Consider the following 13,498-nt stretch of genomic DNA (forward strand, 5'->3'; position numbering starts at 1 on the left):
GCCTTTTACAGTTTTTAATTAAGCAGGATTTATTTTTCTTCATAATTTAACAAAACTGTAAGATGTGAGCTGTAAACATATAAACATTTGGTTTTTGTTAAAGCTACTAAACTAGTAAAGATCTTTACTCTGTATTACAGGTTAACTTCCTGTCAGACTCAGAAATCGGGCTTGGTGCTTCTAAGATCATAGGCTAAATTTGCATGTTTTATCATTATGAGAATTTCATACTCTATTGTTATTTTCCATTTATATTTTGACATTCATGAATAATTTTCGTGGTTTTCATGGATAGGCCAAACCACAAAATTTGGTTCCCAAGGAAAAGGAGATTTCCATTGATGTGTATACTTAAAACCTCATAACGATGAATTCAAGAATCCCTGCACTTGTATTTTTCCCTTTTCACAACAATTGTTATCTTTTCACAGTAATTGGCCTGGTACATGTATACACACGTGTGTATGTTTATTCAACTGGCATGGTAGAGTTATTTTTAATTGTAACTATGCATGCATTGATAACCAAGCAAATAAGAAGCAATCACTATTCTTTATTCTTATATTTTAATTTGATGAGAATCCTGCCATTTGATTGGTTTGTTGACAAAAATCAACATTGTTTCAATTGTATAAACTAACTTTCTATTTAGGCCACACCCACCTTTTACGGAACTACTTTTTGTTTGTCAACATTTACAATTAGAAATTACAAAATATTTGTTTTCTTTCTTAAACAGCTTTCTGCCATGGCAGACCTGTCCCTGGATCTAAATGGACCAGGCTACATAGACCGACTTGAAACCAAAATTGAAAGTCCAAAAGCTGAAGTTGTGACACCTAACTCTGAGAAGAGTTTTTCTTTGAAAACAGTCCCTGATGAAGGGTCTTCAGTTGATGGTGAGCTGGGAAACACCAAGGAAAACGATGATAATGAAATGAAGGATGAATGCTGGATAGACCGATGTGAAACCAAAATTACTACTAATGGTCATCTGATCTGCTCAAAGACAGGGGTAAACAACAAGTCAGTAGAAAATTGTGAGGATAATTTAAATTCCATAAAGAATAATGTCACAGACTGTAAGAAATCTAAGAAAACTGGCTGTTATGAGATAACTAGTGCAACATCTTTTTTTATTTCTGAGTCTAAAAAGTCAAAGGACTCTCATGAATTAATATCATCTAATTTAAGTCCAGTGAAGATAAAAGAAAAAGAAGTCTCTATGCTTTATCAGATGGGTGTGGAAGCAGTTGGTAAACCAATAGAACCTAAAGTTCATGAAGAGTATCCACTACAGCAGACAGATCAAGCAGACAGTCACATGGAAGCTGTTGCCATGGCAACTCAAGAATCAAGAAGAGAGGCTGCCAAAGCAGGATGGGCATCAATCAGGCAAGAGTCAGGAGAGGTAGAAAACTATCTTATGGAAGAGGATGATGATGAAAATGTCATTATCCATCTTGGGTCAGAGTTTTCAACTGATACTGGGAAAGATGAAAAAACTGAGAGTATTGCTACCATCGACAACATGCAAAAACCTGAAAGTGTACAAGTTTTGTCTGCAAACATTTCCATAAGTGGAGGTGTACGTCTTGCACAAGAAGAAGATACAACTTTGTTGGAAGGTAGTATTGCAAAGAATAAGCTATCCAAATTAGAATCTGCCTTAAACAGTATTGGAGAAGAGGATTCGGTGAGGTCTCAAAGGGAAAAATCTGTTGAGAAACCTGAATACAAGACTCAAGTATCAGCTGAAAGCAGAAATACTGAATCTCAAAACTTTGCTCAAGAAGATAAAACATGTATTGCTCAAGGTCAGAATGACTCTACTTTAACTAAACCAGATCTACAAAGTTCAAGTCAAGTCTTAGGCCAACAGAATATGAAGATGGTTGTAGGCGAAAGGGTTTCATCAAACTCGCAAGAACAGTTGACTGATGAAAAAATGAAGTCAGAAATAGCAATGGAAAAATTGAATAAGGATCAGTCTTCCACAGCAAATATGGATAGTTCACAGCAAATTAGGTCACTCAATGAAAATGTATCTAGTAGTCTTGGTGCTGTTCCTAATCCAAACCAAATTGAAGTAGAAAGAAAATTTAGAATTTCCCAAGACTGTCGGCAGAAGCTGAAAGATATTGGAGCTAAGATGGTTAAGGAGAAACAATTCACTGATGAATATTTTGACGACATTAAGTATAAATTGACTCTTTCAAACAGTTGGCTTAGAAAGCGAAATAATAAATGGGAATTCAAAATTCCAATTAGACATACAGGTCAAGGAGATGACATTACATCTGAATATGAAATCGTCAAACATTTATCTAAATTGTATGGTGTAAAAAGTTCTGTTGAGAATGTTTCTGTAGAAGACGTGACAAAAGAATTAGGTATTGAAATCTTTGCAACTTTTACAACGACTCGTCAGACATACCACCTTCCAAACTGCACAGTGGATCTTGATTTGGCGGACTTTGGCTTTGAGGTCGGTATGATAGAGGTTGTGGTCAGTGATAAGTCCAGGATAACAGAGGCACTTGATATCATAGATGATGTGGCAAAAGAATTAGGTATGAAGTTATATATGGAAAGACATAAAGGGAGGGGTGTTCAGATTCCGAATTTTTGACATAACCATAGACTCTGTATGAATGAATACTTTTAATATTATGACCATTTATAGCTTTCATGCAGTTCTGAAATGAAAAAAACAAGGCACCAGAGCTGTGTTGAGTCATTAATTTTGTAATACTTTTGTAAACAGTGTATGAGCATACTATGCTTTTAATTGGCCTAACTTAAGCAGGTAAAATTCTAGGATGGCAGTTCAGCAACATCCAATAAACATAGGGGTCTACAAAATGAATGGTTCAAAATGTTGTGAAGAAGTGATTGTTTGAACTTTTAACACAAGCATTCTACAAAAGCTCATATATTCCTGGCGATAGGGAGATTACCCATATCAAATTTGGAATGTATCGTCATTTTGAGTACAAATAGCTCTGTTCCTCATAGACAAAGCCTCAAATTACATTATTCACTTACAAGAGTACTTTTTCAACTTTTTATGTAGCTAATTATATATCATTCTTCTTGATCATTCCATAACATTTTGATGTAAGATTAATAACCAATTATATTATATTTACAGAAAAATCAGAAATATTAATTTTCAATACTTTCCAAGTGTCCCATTTAGTTCGTCTAGCTTAAGAATATAACTAAATTTCAGTTGCCCTTTGAGAAGTCTGTCTGTTTTTTTTATCAGTTTTGGAACATAAATTGCTTTGCTTTGAACATTGAAATTCTCAGTTGACTTTTAGAAATAAAAAGGAATATAATTTGATCATCATCTACTACTCAGTAATTTCTGAAATTCATCAAAATAAGTGTTTCTATAAATTTATTTGCATTTGCTACAATACAAATCGTACTCTCGCTAATAAGCGTCTTGAAATTTATTGTTTAATCGGGAGAAGAATTTGTCATTTACATATCAAACTTTTTATATTAGTTCATCAGTAACTCGATCAAAATTATTCAAACGTGATGTATTTTTGGCATTTTCTCCTATGAATTTGTAAATGAATATTACGGCCCTAAAACTCATTCCGTTAATGAAAGTATTTAATTTTGTACGTTGCATTTATCATTTAGTAATGGATTGCGAACCCAATCATGGTAATATTAATAGAAATCAGAGAAATTGCCGTTAATGGCTCTGCTTAATATTTCTTATATTTAGTAAATACATCTTTAAGATGGCTTGTCTATCATCTGTTTTAATTACACACTATCTATTTTGATGAAGAGGAGATTTAAGAATCTGACAAGCATGAGAGACAAAGATGAATTACTATATCAGGTCATATTATCTTCATTCCCCTGATCTAAATGAGGAAGAGGTCAATAAAGTATAACTTAAGGAGGTAGATCTAGGGTAAGGGACATAACTCATGAAATCAGTGATGTTTGTATTTCATTCAATTTCATGAAAGTCTTTCAAGTTTTGATTTGAAACAGAATGAAATCAGTCCAAGTTACTTTTATGCTTACATGAGATTGATGTAAAATGCTGAATACAAATGTTCCAATGATTTGTAAGACTTTTGTCTCTTACCCTAGGTCTACCTCCTTAAGGAGTTTGGTGGTCATGTTTATTTTCTATTTCCATTTTGTGCTTCTCCTCCATCTATTGGAGCAACAGTTTGGTTAAGGACAGGCTGGGAACAAATTAAATATAGAAAAGGCATGGCCAGAAATATTGACTCGGCATCGGCACAAAATATCACTTCAATTTCATACCACTTTGCCAGTCCAACCATAGTGTCCTCAGATTTCTGAAAAAGATTCTCCTCTCTCCCACCTAAAAGAAATAGAGATAATTAGTGTCCAAGAAAAATATAGGATGTTTTAGTCAAGCTTGTGTTGAGAATATTGCACATAATCTGTAACACTTGTTCTTCTGAACTTTCAGTTTTTAACATTTCTATTTTGTTCTTCTCCTTCCTCTATGGGGGCAACTGTTTGATTATGGGCAGGATGGGGAGAAATTATAAATAGAAAAGGTGTGACAAGAAATATTGACTTTGCATTAGGACAAAATATCACTTGATTTTGGTACCACTTCGCCAGTCCATGCATGGTACCTTCATATTTTATAAATCTTTGAGTTTTGAAGGATCCAACCTTTCTAAAAAATAAATAGATAATTGAATAGACCGGAAAAATAGGACGCTTCAGACCTTCAGCCAAGATTGCATAGAAAATATTGCACGGAAGTGTAACTTAAAACTGATACCTATCATAACGACCATCTCTAATAAGCAATGACCTGCCTTAAAAGACTTGGATCAAAATATTCCTTTGTAGTGTACATTATGTATCCAAACACCGCCTATCTTATGTGACCAGGATTTTGCTCTCTCTTAAGCATGGTTTGACTATACTTTACTTCTACCCTTTTCAATTTTTTAAGGTATCTAGGCAACAAACCTGCATTTTAATGTGGACCCTTGCTTAAACCATAACCCTACCGTATTAAGATGAATTCAAAACAAAGTTAAACATGTCAGTTTCTTTAGTGCATATGTGATTGAGATTTTCAAATTAATTTGTCTCCGAGGAGAGAAATAATTAATGACATGGCTATGGTACTTCTATTGTTTGTATGATTAGTGTATTTTTTGTATGAAAAATTTAATGTTCGTTGTACAAACTTACTTATACAATCATTCGTGAGATAGATTATTAAAAATTTGATCGCAGGTCAAGCAATGCAATTTTTTGGCGTAAAAGATTGTATTTACTTGACATTCCCATTGTCAACACTTTTTGAAAGCAATTCTAAATTTGACAAGGGAATAGATTGTAAAATAAATTAACGAGTAGAAGATCTCCTATATGCTTTAATGGACTGTCTGAAAATGGTAGCATTAATTTGGTTTTGATATTGAACCAACGCATCATATAATAGATAACCGATTTAAATCAAAAGTCTGCAATCTTGACAAAGTTTCTCTCTAAGTAAACATTAATTGTCTTTGATGAGAATAGCGTTTTTCTGAAATTTGTCAAAAGCGTCATGCACTGCAAGAAACAGGACATTGAATTATTTTTACATTAGAAGCAAACATTAACTTTTTCTCTAAATATCCACTTAGGGAGGCCTGTCGCATTGCTACAGATAAATGGCTATTAATGCAATGTCGGGGAAAATTACACAGAACCAATGACATATTTCCGACTGCCAAATCATTCTCAATTTGGCCTTTAAGAACCATGCTCTGGATTTCATCATTGTGAAAATACAAAACTGACACTGATAAGTAATTTGCAATTAGTCGTTGAGATTTCAGCTTGATTCCGAACTTTGTTATTTTGAATAGAGCTCCAAAGAAATTAGATCAGAATTAAGATTAATCAGAATTTGCACAACAGGTCTTGCCGGAGTAATAACTTTTGGCGCAGGCAGATTATAAGCTTGATCTCCTTTTCTCATCAGTTCAATAAAATGCATTGGCTGTCCAGGGGCACAGTTTTTTCTGACTTGGTGCCATGCAATTTTGATATTTCTAGATAATTTTGATGATGAATTACAATTTCATTAAGAAGAATTCACATTACCCAAGCTAAATTTCATTTGTGTCATTATATCTTAATTAAATCTTAACGAATTTGTGTTATATTTACTTTATGTTTGATTACATAATGCTTAAGTGCAATTTTGTTTATTGGAGCAGACTTTTATTACTGAAGTTAGATATAAAGTATAATAACATAATATTATTTTCCTATCACAATGAACTGAGTGCACCCCCTGTTAATTCGTGAAATTATGGTCAAAGGGAGGTAATTACATATTCCATTTTAGGAGGGTGGATGAATTTAGTCATTTTGATTTATAACATCTTTACTCCTCTGTTGGGAAAATTTTGCCAATATTTCATAATTCATACTGTCATTGAATTGCCAGGTTAAATTACAAAACAAGATAAAGGACTGTTTTCAAGTGGTTTAAAATTTAAAGTTATTTTTCTCAAAAATTATTTTTAATGAAACTTGATACAATTTTAAAGTTGCACTTAATCTCACCAGATCTATATACATGTACATAAATTTGATAAGTGCTGTTTTTTTCCTTTGTATATGTAATAGTTTTGGGATGGATGGAACTCAATAAATGATAATAGCTCCTTTTTCTGTTAGTATTACATGTATATACCAAATTGTCTTGCATTGATGGCATGGTGTATTGTTTCACAAACCAATTCTTACTAATTATCATTTCTTATAGAGGACAAAGTCCTGAAAATGGCAATAGATACAGGTTTTGCCCTTTGCTTATGAGTTAAGCTTCTGATTGACAGAAAATGAATAAAAATCCCTATGTGGAAGTATGAAAACCTGCATGACTAGACTGGTCACCTCATGCAGATGGCTATCAGCTAGAGTAGTAGGCAAAGAGGTGCCAGTAACCAGGATAGCACCTGATACAACCAATACCGGAGTCAGGATTAAAGTTTCTGATGTTTCACATTTCACTAACATAGAAAAAAAAGAGAAAAAAAAACAATTCTAGACTTTGAATACCAGTATATTCTTCTTCTTTTTTCATCATTTTAAGAGTATTATATCTTATGATTAGGCTTCTCTGGCTTATGACTGTCATCTTACAGGGTACATCCAACTCATTGTATTCAGTCTAGTTAAAATATGTCTGACTAATTATTCCAGTCAGTCATTGCATGTAGGGTCCTACAATATTCTGTTCTACTTTCTGTTCAGATGACCTTTCTTATCAGCCAATCAGACTTAATGTTTTGTATCATGCATACCTGTTAACCTTTGGACCATTCTCCCCTATTGTGACTGTTTCTTGTGGGAGATTTTTATGTAAAAGCAAATTTTGGGAGTAAAAATTCAATTATTTAGTATTTTTCCCAGAAAATATAATAATACTTCCTACAAATCCTAAATTTCTACATGGGAGTCTCCCTCTAATGTTGGAGTGTATGAATATGATTGTTAAAGTGTTATTTAATTTTTTAAAAAATACAGAATTCTGGAAAGGTCATCTGAACAGACAGTAGAATGAAATGTTGTTTGACCCTACATGTAGTTACTAAATTGAACAAAGAGTAGGTCCAATTTTAATTTAACTTCATTCTATTAACAACCTGCAGAGCATCATCCTTTTTTCTATGATCTATTCTTAAGCTAAAAAACTTTTTTCTACAGATTTACAGCCCTTCAAACTTATATGAAAGGTAAATTTATAGTTTTATTTTTTGTTATTGCATGGAATGCTTTAGGTGTTGTGAAACTCTTTTGGCTTTGATGAAGTCAGTGGGAGTATTTTAACTGTATTTGTCATGAGTGTCTGCTTCAAATTTAAAAACAAATTGGCATTGTCCAGTTAAAGCAAGCATGGTGATAATTTATTTCATATTTTATGTGGTATTAGAAGAACAGCAATGCATATGATATAAGTAAAGACTAAATACATGTAAATGATATTACTGGCCTACTTAAACATGACAATAAAGCATTTTTGTCTACCTAGAAAAAAGACAATCTAGTGGTGGCATTTTTTGGTGACAAAAAAGTTTTTATCCATAGGACAAAAATAATTACACACCACACTATTCATGTCATTCACATTAGTGGCAAACTTCTGCTTAATATTTTATACCATCTTTCACTTTGGAGAAGGACCCTTCCACAGACATTAGTGGATTGAGATATTTGAACTTTTTTTTCTGAAAGATTGTCAACTTCTTTGAACATTTTGAACCAGTAAAAATGTTCTCTGGCTCATGGCATTCAACACTAACATGTATGTGCTTGTTCTTGTAAAGTGTATGTTTGAGAATTGAAGGCACTATAAATGTCAGGATAGCACCATGATCTGTCTGACGTATCGTGATGCATGCATGTTTCCCGTGTTGACATATTCAGCAGTTGTGTAGCCGTGCTCACCTAAATAGGGATATCAAGTGATCCTCATGCATGCTCATATATTACATGTTTCTACATTTTTGACACATTCAACATTTCTTGTACTTTCCATGTTATTTGCCTGATAATTGTATTAGGTGTTGTTTTTTTGTCTGTCTGTCTGTCTCAAAGCTTTTGCTCCCTATTACCCCAATGTTTTTGTCATATTTGACTTAATACCTCAGTTACCTTAAATTCATTGCAGTAAATAGATGTACTTTTGATTGTGCCTGAATTTTCAGTTCTCTGAAGGAAGCTTGCAACAGGTTTTTGTATTGTGAACAAAATTAAAGTTGTTAAAGATTGAATCACATTGGAAAGCTTAGAAGGCAAACAATTCTCATTTTGTCTCTTTATGTTTTTTTTTCTTCTTTTTTTTCAAAATCATTCAATTTAGGTAATGTTAATTGCATATTTCTAAATGTGTCATAATGAGTTTTCTCTGATGTCTTAATCACATGCCGTGATGTAAAGTTTAATTATCAAGCTATCTAATCACTTTCACAGTTTTTCACAGAAATCAATAAGTCTTATTTTGAGCTTTCAACTGTTGATGATGAAATGGTGTTAATCTCACTATCATTTAATGATAATTAATGAGTAGAAATCAGCAGGACCTTGGTCCAAAGGGGAAATCTACTGCCAAAATCACCATACATTTAATTAGAAATAACCCCAAGAAATGTCTTGTGTATGCAGTGATGTTTATTTTTTGTAGGGTAATTAAGATCGTTAATTAGTAAATGTCATCCAGAATTGATTGATAGGGATTACAGCTAGATTACATGGAATGCCAAGGCACCTAAAGGGAGTTTATACTTTAAACTTTCTTTGTTTGGAGCTTTATGGTTGCTTGTGCATGAGTTGTCTCCCTTTTTATATGAATTAAATTTTAGTTATGGTGGTCATTTTGATCCAATTATATGGAATTTATGGGTTTCCCTTTTTCTATTGGTACTTGGTTTTTGAAACATTGTATTTTAGCATTCTGGTACATTCGAGGAAGACAAAGATTTAATATACCTGTAACAAAGAACTCAAATGAAAAAAAATTAAGGTCATGATCACTGATTAAACCATCAACATGGAGTAGAACACAGGCTGAATGGCAAGTTTGCATTGGCTCTGAGATTTCAGCAACAAAATAAGTCAGATATATTAAACTAGACACCCAACAGAAAAATAAACCATCGTTCTAAAAATATTCATGACTACTATTCTTATGTTATTTAATTTTGTCATTGTTTTTATCATTGCCCTTGTATTGTTTCAGTCTTGGTATCGTAAATGCTGAAAATAGGGTGTGATGATTGCATATATCTGTTTATTTTGGCCCTTGCGGTGATTCCAAAGGTCCCACAGACACAAGGCAATATCCAGTAAAATTCTTTTTGGACTGGTAATAACTTGGCAAATTTTATGTTGCATATATCATGCAATGTCCAGAATATCAAATGTCCTGGAAAGCAAGAACTACTATGGAATCACTGCCGTTTCATAGTCGTAATAGTGTTTGCTGTCATTCTAGATAAAAATTTGCAGTGTGTTAGCAGATGGTATATAATGGTAATGTTTTATAGATATTTTACTTTTAAGGGTATATTTATTTAGTGCAGTACATTTACCCAATATTATTTTATTTCTTAATTGTAGGTGTCAAGTGTAATTCAGCAGTATATGGAGATGCCTAGGACTGTACTGACGAGAAACTTTAGCCGCCTTAATGGAAAACCAGAGTGTTCCAATGTTGTTCTGATCAGTTGTTGTGAATCATGTTATAGTTGTTCAACTGTACCTCAAATAATCTATTACCGAGTGAGAAACCATTATGAAGAATGAAGAGGGGGGATAGGATCAAATTTTATCTAAAATGGTGTAACCCAAAGTCTTGTCAGAAAAATTTGAGCATTTATGGTTCTTGAAATTATAAGACATAGGGTGATAATAGAATGTCCAAATAATTATGAAAAAGAAAGGGAATTTTTTTATTCGAGTCCTTCCACCCTTGAAAAAAATGGTTTCTCCCTTACTTAAAGAAAAATGCAAAATGAATGCAATGTCTTTATATATAACTGTATCTAAACAAGTCTTAATTTTACTTGCCATAATAACACCAGTAGTCATATTTTTTATGACAGAAAATAATTTATTGTCCTATGCTGCAAAACATTAATTACAACATGGTTATGCTACACATCGGTCCCTCCTCAATCCTTTGTAGGTCAATCATCTTTGAAAGGACTTTGCTTCCATTTATGGTAGGAAACATTGTCATGAAATTTACTTGCATACTTCCCCACGATTTGGATTCATCAAATTTTGTGGGACTTTGTAGGACTACTTCAAATTTCACCTATTGTAGGAGACCTATGATTATGTCCAGGGTTATTTGTAGCAATCATGTTTTTTTCATTTTGTTTCATACATGTATTGTGAATATGTAAATCTTATTTTTTGTTGTTGTGCAATTTATGTACCTCATATATACATATATAAGCATAATTAGATACATGTCAAAAAGAAAATCTGTCTCAATTTTAGTAGCTTGAATGAAGTTATGTAAAATTTTACGATGTAATCTGACAGAAGGGGTTAAATCCGTCTGATGTGTTTTGCTTCCCACTTTTGCGTGCTCCAGAATTTTGCAATGTGGAAGTAAATAGAACTTTTATTTACAGCCTAACTAAAGAATAAGGACTATGTGGATTACAATTTGATAGATAAAACATGTATATTATTAAATACATTTTAATAGCTGGGCTATTATAAAAGAGTAGTTATCTTTGCTTTTGCTTCTTGCTTTTACACTGTGATTATATCTTGCTTTTACACTGTGATTATAACTTGCCTTATAGTATTATAATATAATGATGTCTCGTATGTGTTTAGATCATGATTTGTGTACCACCACAGCAGAGTTACACAATGTAATGTTGTTTCATACATGTACGTGTCTAAATTGGAAATTTTCATGCCCTCTCTGCCAAGTTCCATGGGCATATAGTTTAACCGTTGATTTGAGTATTTGAAATCAAGATTTAATTTAGCATTTCATATTGAGATCTGAATATTTTGTTATTTGATCTGTTGTTTTCCTGTTCAGTAAAACTCTTTAAGTTATATGTGTGTCACTTTGTTTTTGGTCTCATATACTGCAACCGTACTAATTTTTCGTTATTTTTATGGTGGGCGGAAAAATGCAAAAAATAATACTCATGGAATTGATTTTTAACCCTATATCATGCTAATAATTTTTATACCGTGAAAATTGATACTTGTGAATATATTCCAATAAAAATAAGCAACCTCGAAAATTAATATGTTTACAGTATTACACTACAAATTTATGTTACTGATTTTTATGCTTCACAACAAATTTGGAATCTTGTAACTATATAATATTTTTATATTTCATTTTTACTAATATTCCACTTCCATAGAAATTACAGAAACAAATTTATTTTTTTCATTAGTTCTTAAATTCAATAATAGCTTAATACATGTAACTATATTTACTGTAAAATATAGAAAATTTATTGTTTTGTATACTTTTAGGAATTAGTGCACACTTCCCTGTATTTTTTCAGATACATGTAACATGCATGTTGTAAACATTAAACTAAGTTTACTTGGCTTTTGGTGGATGACTGTCTCATTAGCAATCATACCAAAATCTCCTATTTTTATGTTCAAAGTCATTGGTTTCATAAATGAAATCATTTTTTAGGCTTCATCATCATTGTTTCAACCTTTTGGAAGTTTTTAGAATTAATCAAAAAGTCAATCCGGTGTAGTATTTACTGTTGTAGCATTAATCAAAACTAAATTATTAAAGTCTGCAAATCCATGATAAATGAGGATTTTTTTTTTTTTTAAGGAAATTTTGAGATTAGTATTGCTTTGTCAAAGATGGAAATTGTCAGCAATTGAAACTTGTAATTTCAAGATATTAATTTTTGAATAAGATACTGAAAAAAAATTTACTAATCAGAACCAGGGGTGGATCCAGGATTTAAGGTTAGTGGGGGGGGACATTAAAAGAATAAAATGCCAAACAAACTGAGGCAAAACAAATTTTGGAGGTAGAATTTGTGAAAAATCAAGATTTTATGCAAACAAATTTTTTCCCAATTTAAGGGGGAGGGGGGCACCTGCCTGGATCCATGCTTGGGTATGCCTTAGGTTATCAGTTTTCAAGGTTGATGAACAAACTTGAAATTCAGAATGAACTGATGAGTTCTTTTATTGCTAAGTCAAACCTGTTTTAATAGACTTTTCAAGAGAGAGAAAAATCACAGTATGGCGATTATGGTCACATACAACAGGTGGTCATTATACTCAGGTTAATTTTAGATTGATTGCATCACATAGGGATATTTTAATCATAGTCTTTTAAGACAGGGTGTTGCTGAACACAGGTGGTCACTAACACAAGTTTGACTGTAGTGTCTTTAAACAAGATACTGATGTTTTAGGGTAATAATCATGCATATTAACCTGACTTTGAAAGGAAACATTAGGCTCCTTGGGTATAACTGTTCTGGCTTACTTAGGCCACATCAAATGCCTTGAAAATTGGTAACCTATGAAAAGTTTTCATTGGCCATATATAACCATATTTTTGTGACAAAATGATCATAAAGATACAGAAAAACTTGTCTTGAACCAAAAACAAAAATTATAAGTTTTTGAATAGACATGTTACTGGATTGCACAGGTTTTAGAAATGTTAATTCTAATTGAAGTGCCAATAACCTTGAGTGGTCTGGTGTCAGTAAAGAAAGTTTCCACTTTACCCCCTTTTTAGAAGAAACAAAACAGCCATGAGATACTGGTAGCTCCTTTTATGTATCAATACAACTTATAAGTACTTATAAGTACAAGTTATTTGTTTAGTAATTGTCTTGTTTGAGGGCTTTTGTTATTGTTTTTTATATATGTGTGTATGTTGGTTCTGTAGTTTTTATGCGATTGCAGAAAGTTTGCCTCCAATAAA

The 13,498-nt window shown here is 32.4% G+C and overlaps 1 protein-coding gene across 7 annotated transcripts in view; it reads left to right on the plus strand.

Annotated features, from left to right (window-relative positions):
• Positions 1-10,477, plus strand: part of LOC148617032 (uncharacterized) — a 48,073-nt gene extending 37,596 nt beyond the window's left edge. For 4 of the 7 annotated variants that reach the window (XM_088584306.1, XM_088584307.1, XM_088584305.1 and 1 more), the window contains 2 exons: positions 740-2,573; positions 10,156-10,477. In XM_088584306.1, the coding sequence (XP_088440432.1) occupies positions 749-2,573; positions 10,156-10,193 (1,863 nt within the window). In that variant the 5' untranslated portion in view covers positions 740-748 and the 3' untranslated portion in view covers positions 10,194-10,477. Of the gene's footprint in view, positions 1-739; positions 2,574-7,743; positions 7,773-10,155 lie in introns of all 7 variants that reach the window. The other 3 variants (XM_088584309.1, XM_088584308.1, XM_088584304.1) reach the window with 1 other exon arrangement.
• Positions 10,478-13,498: the final 3,021 nt, after the last annotated feature.

Source organism: Perna viridis, chromosome 5 (assembly GCF_037379345.1).
Source record: "Perna viridis isolate PV_CMFRI_1.1 ecotype Kerala chromosome 5, ASM3737934v1, whole genome shotgun sequence".
In the NCBI taxonomy this organism is placed as follows: domain Eukaryota; kingdom Metazoa; phylum Mollusca; class Bivalvia; order Mytilida; family Mytilidae; genus Perna; species Perna viridis.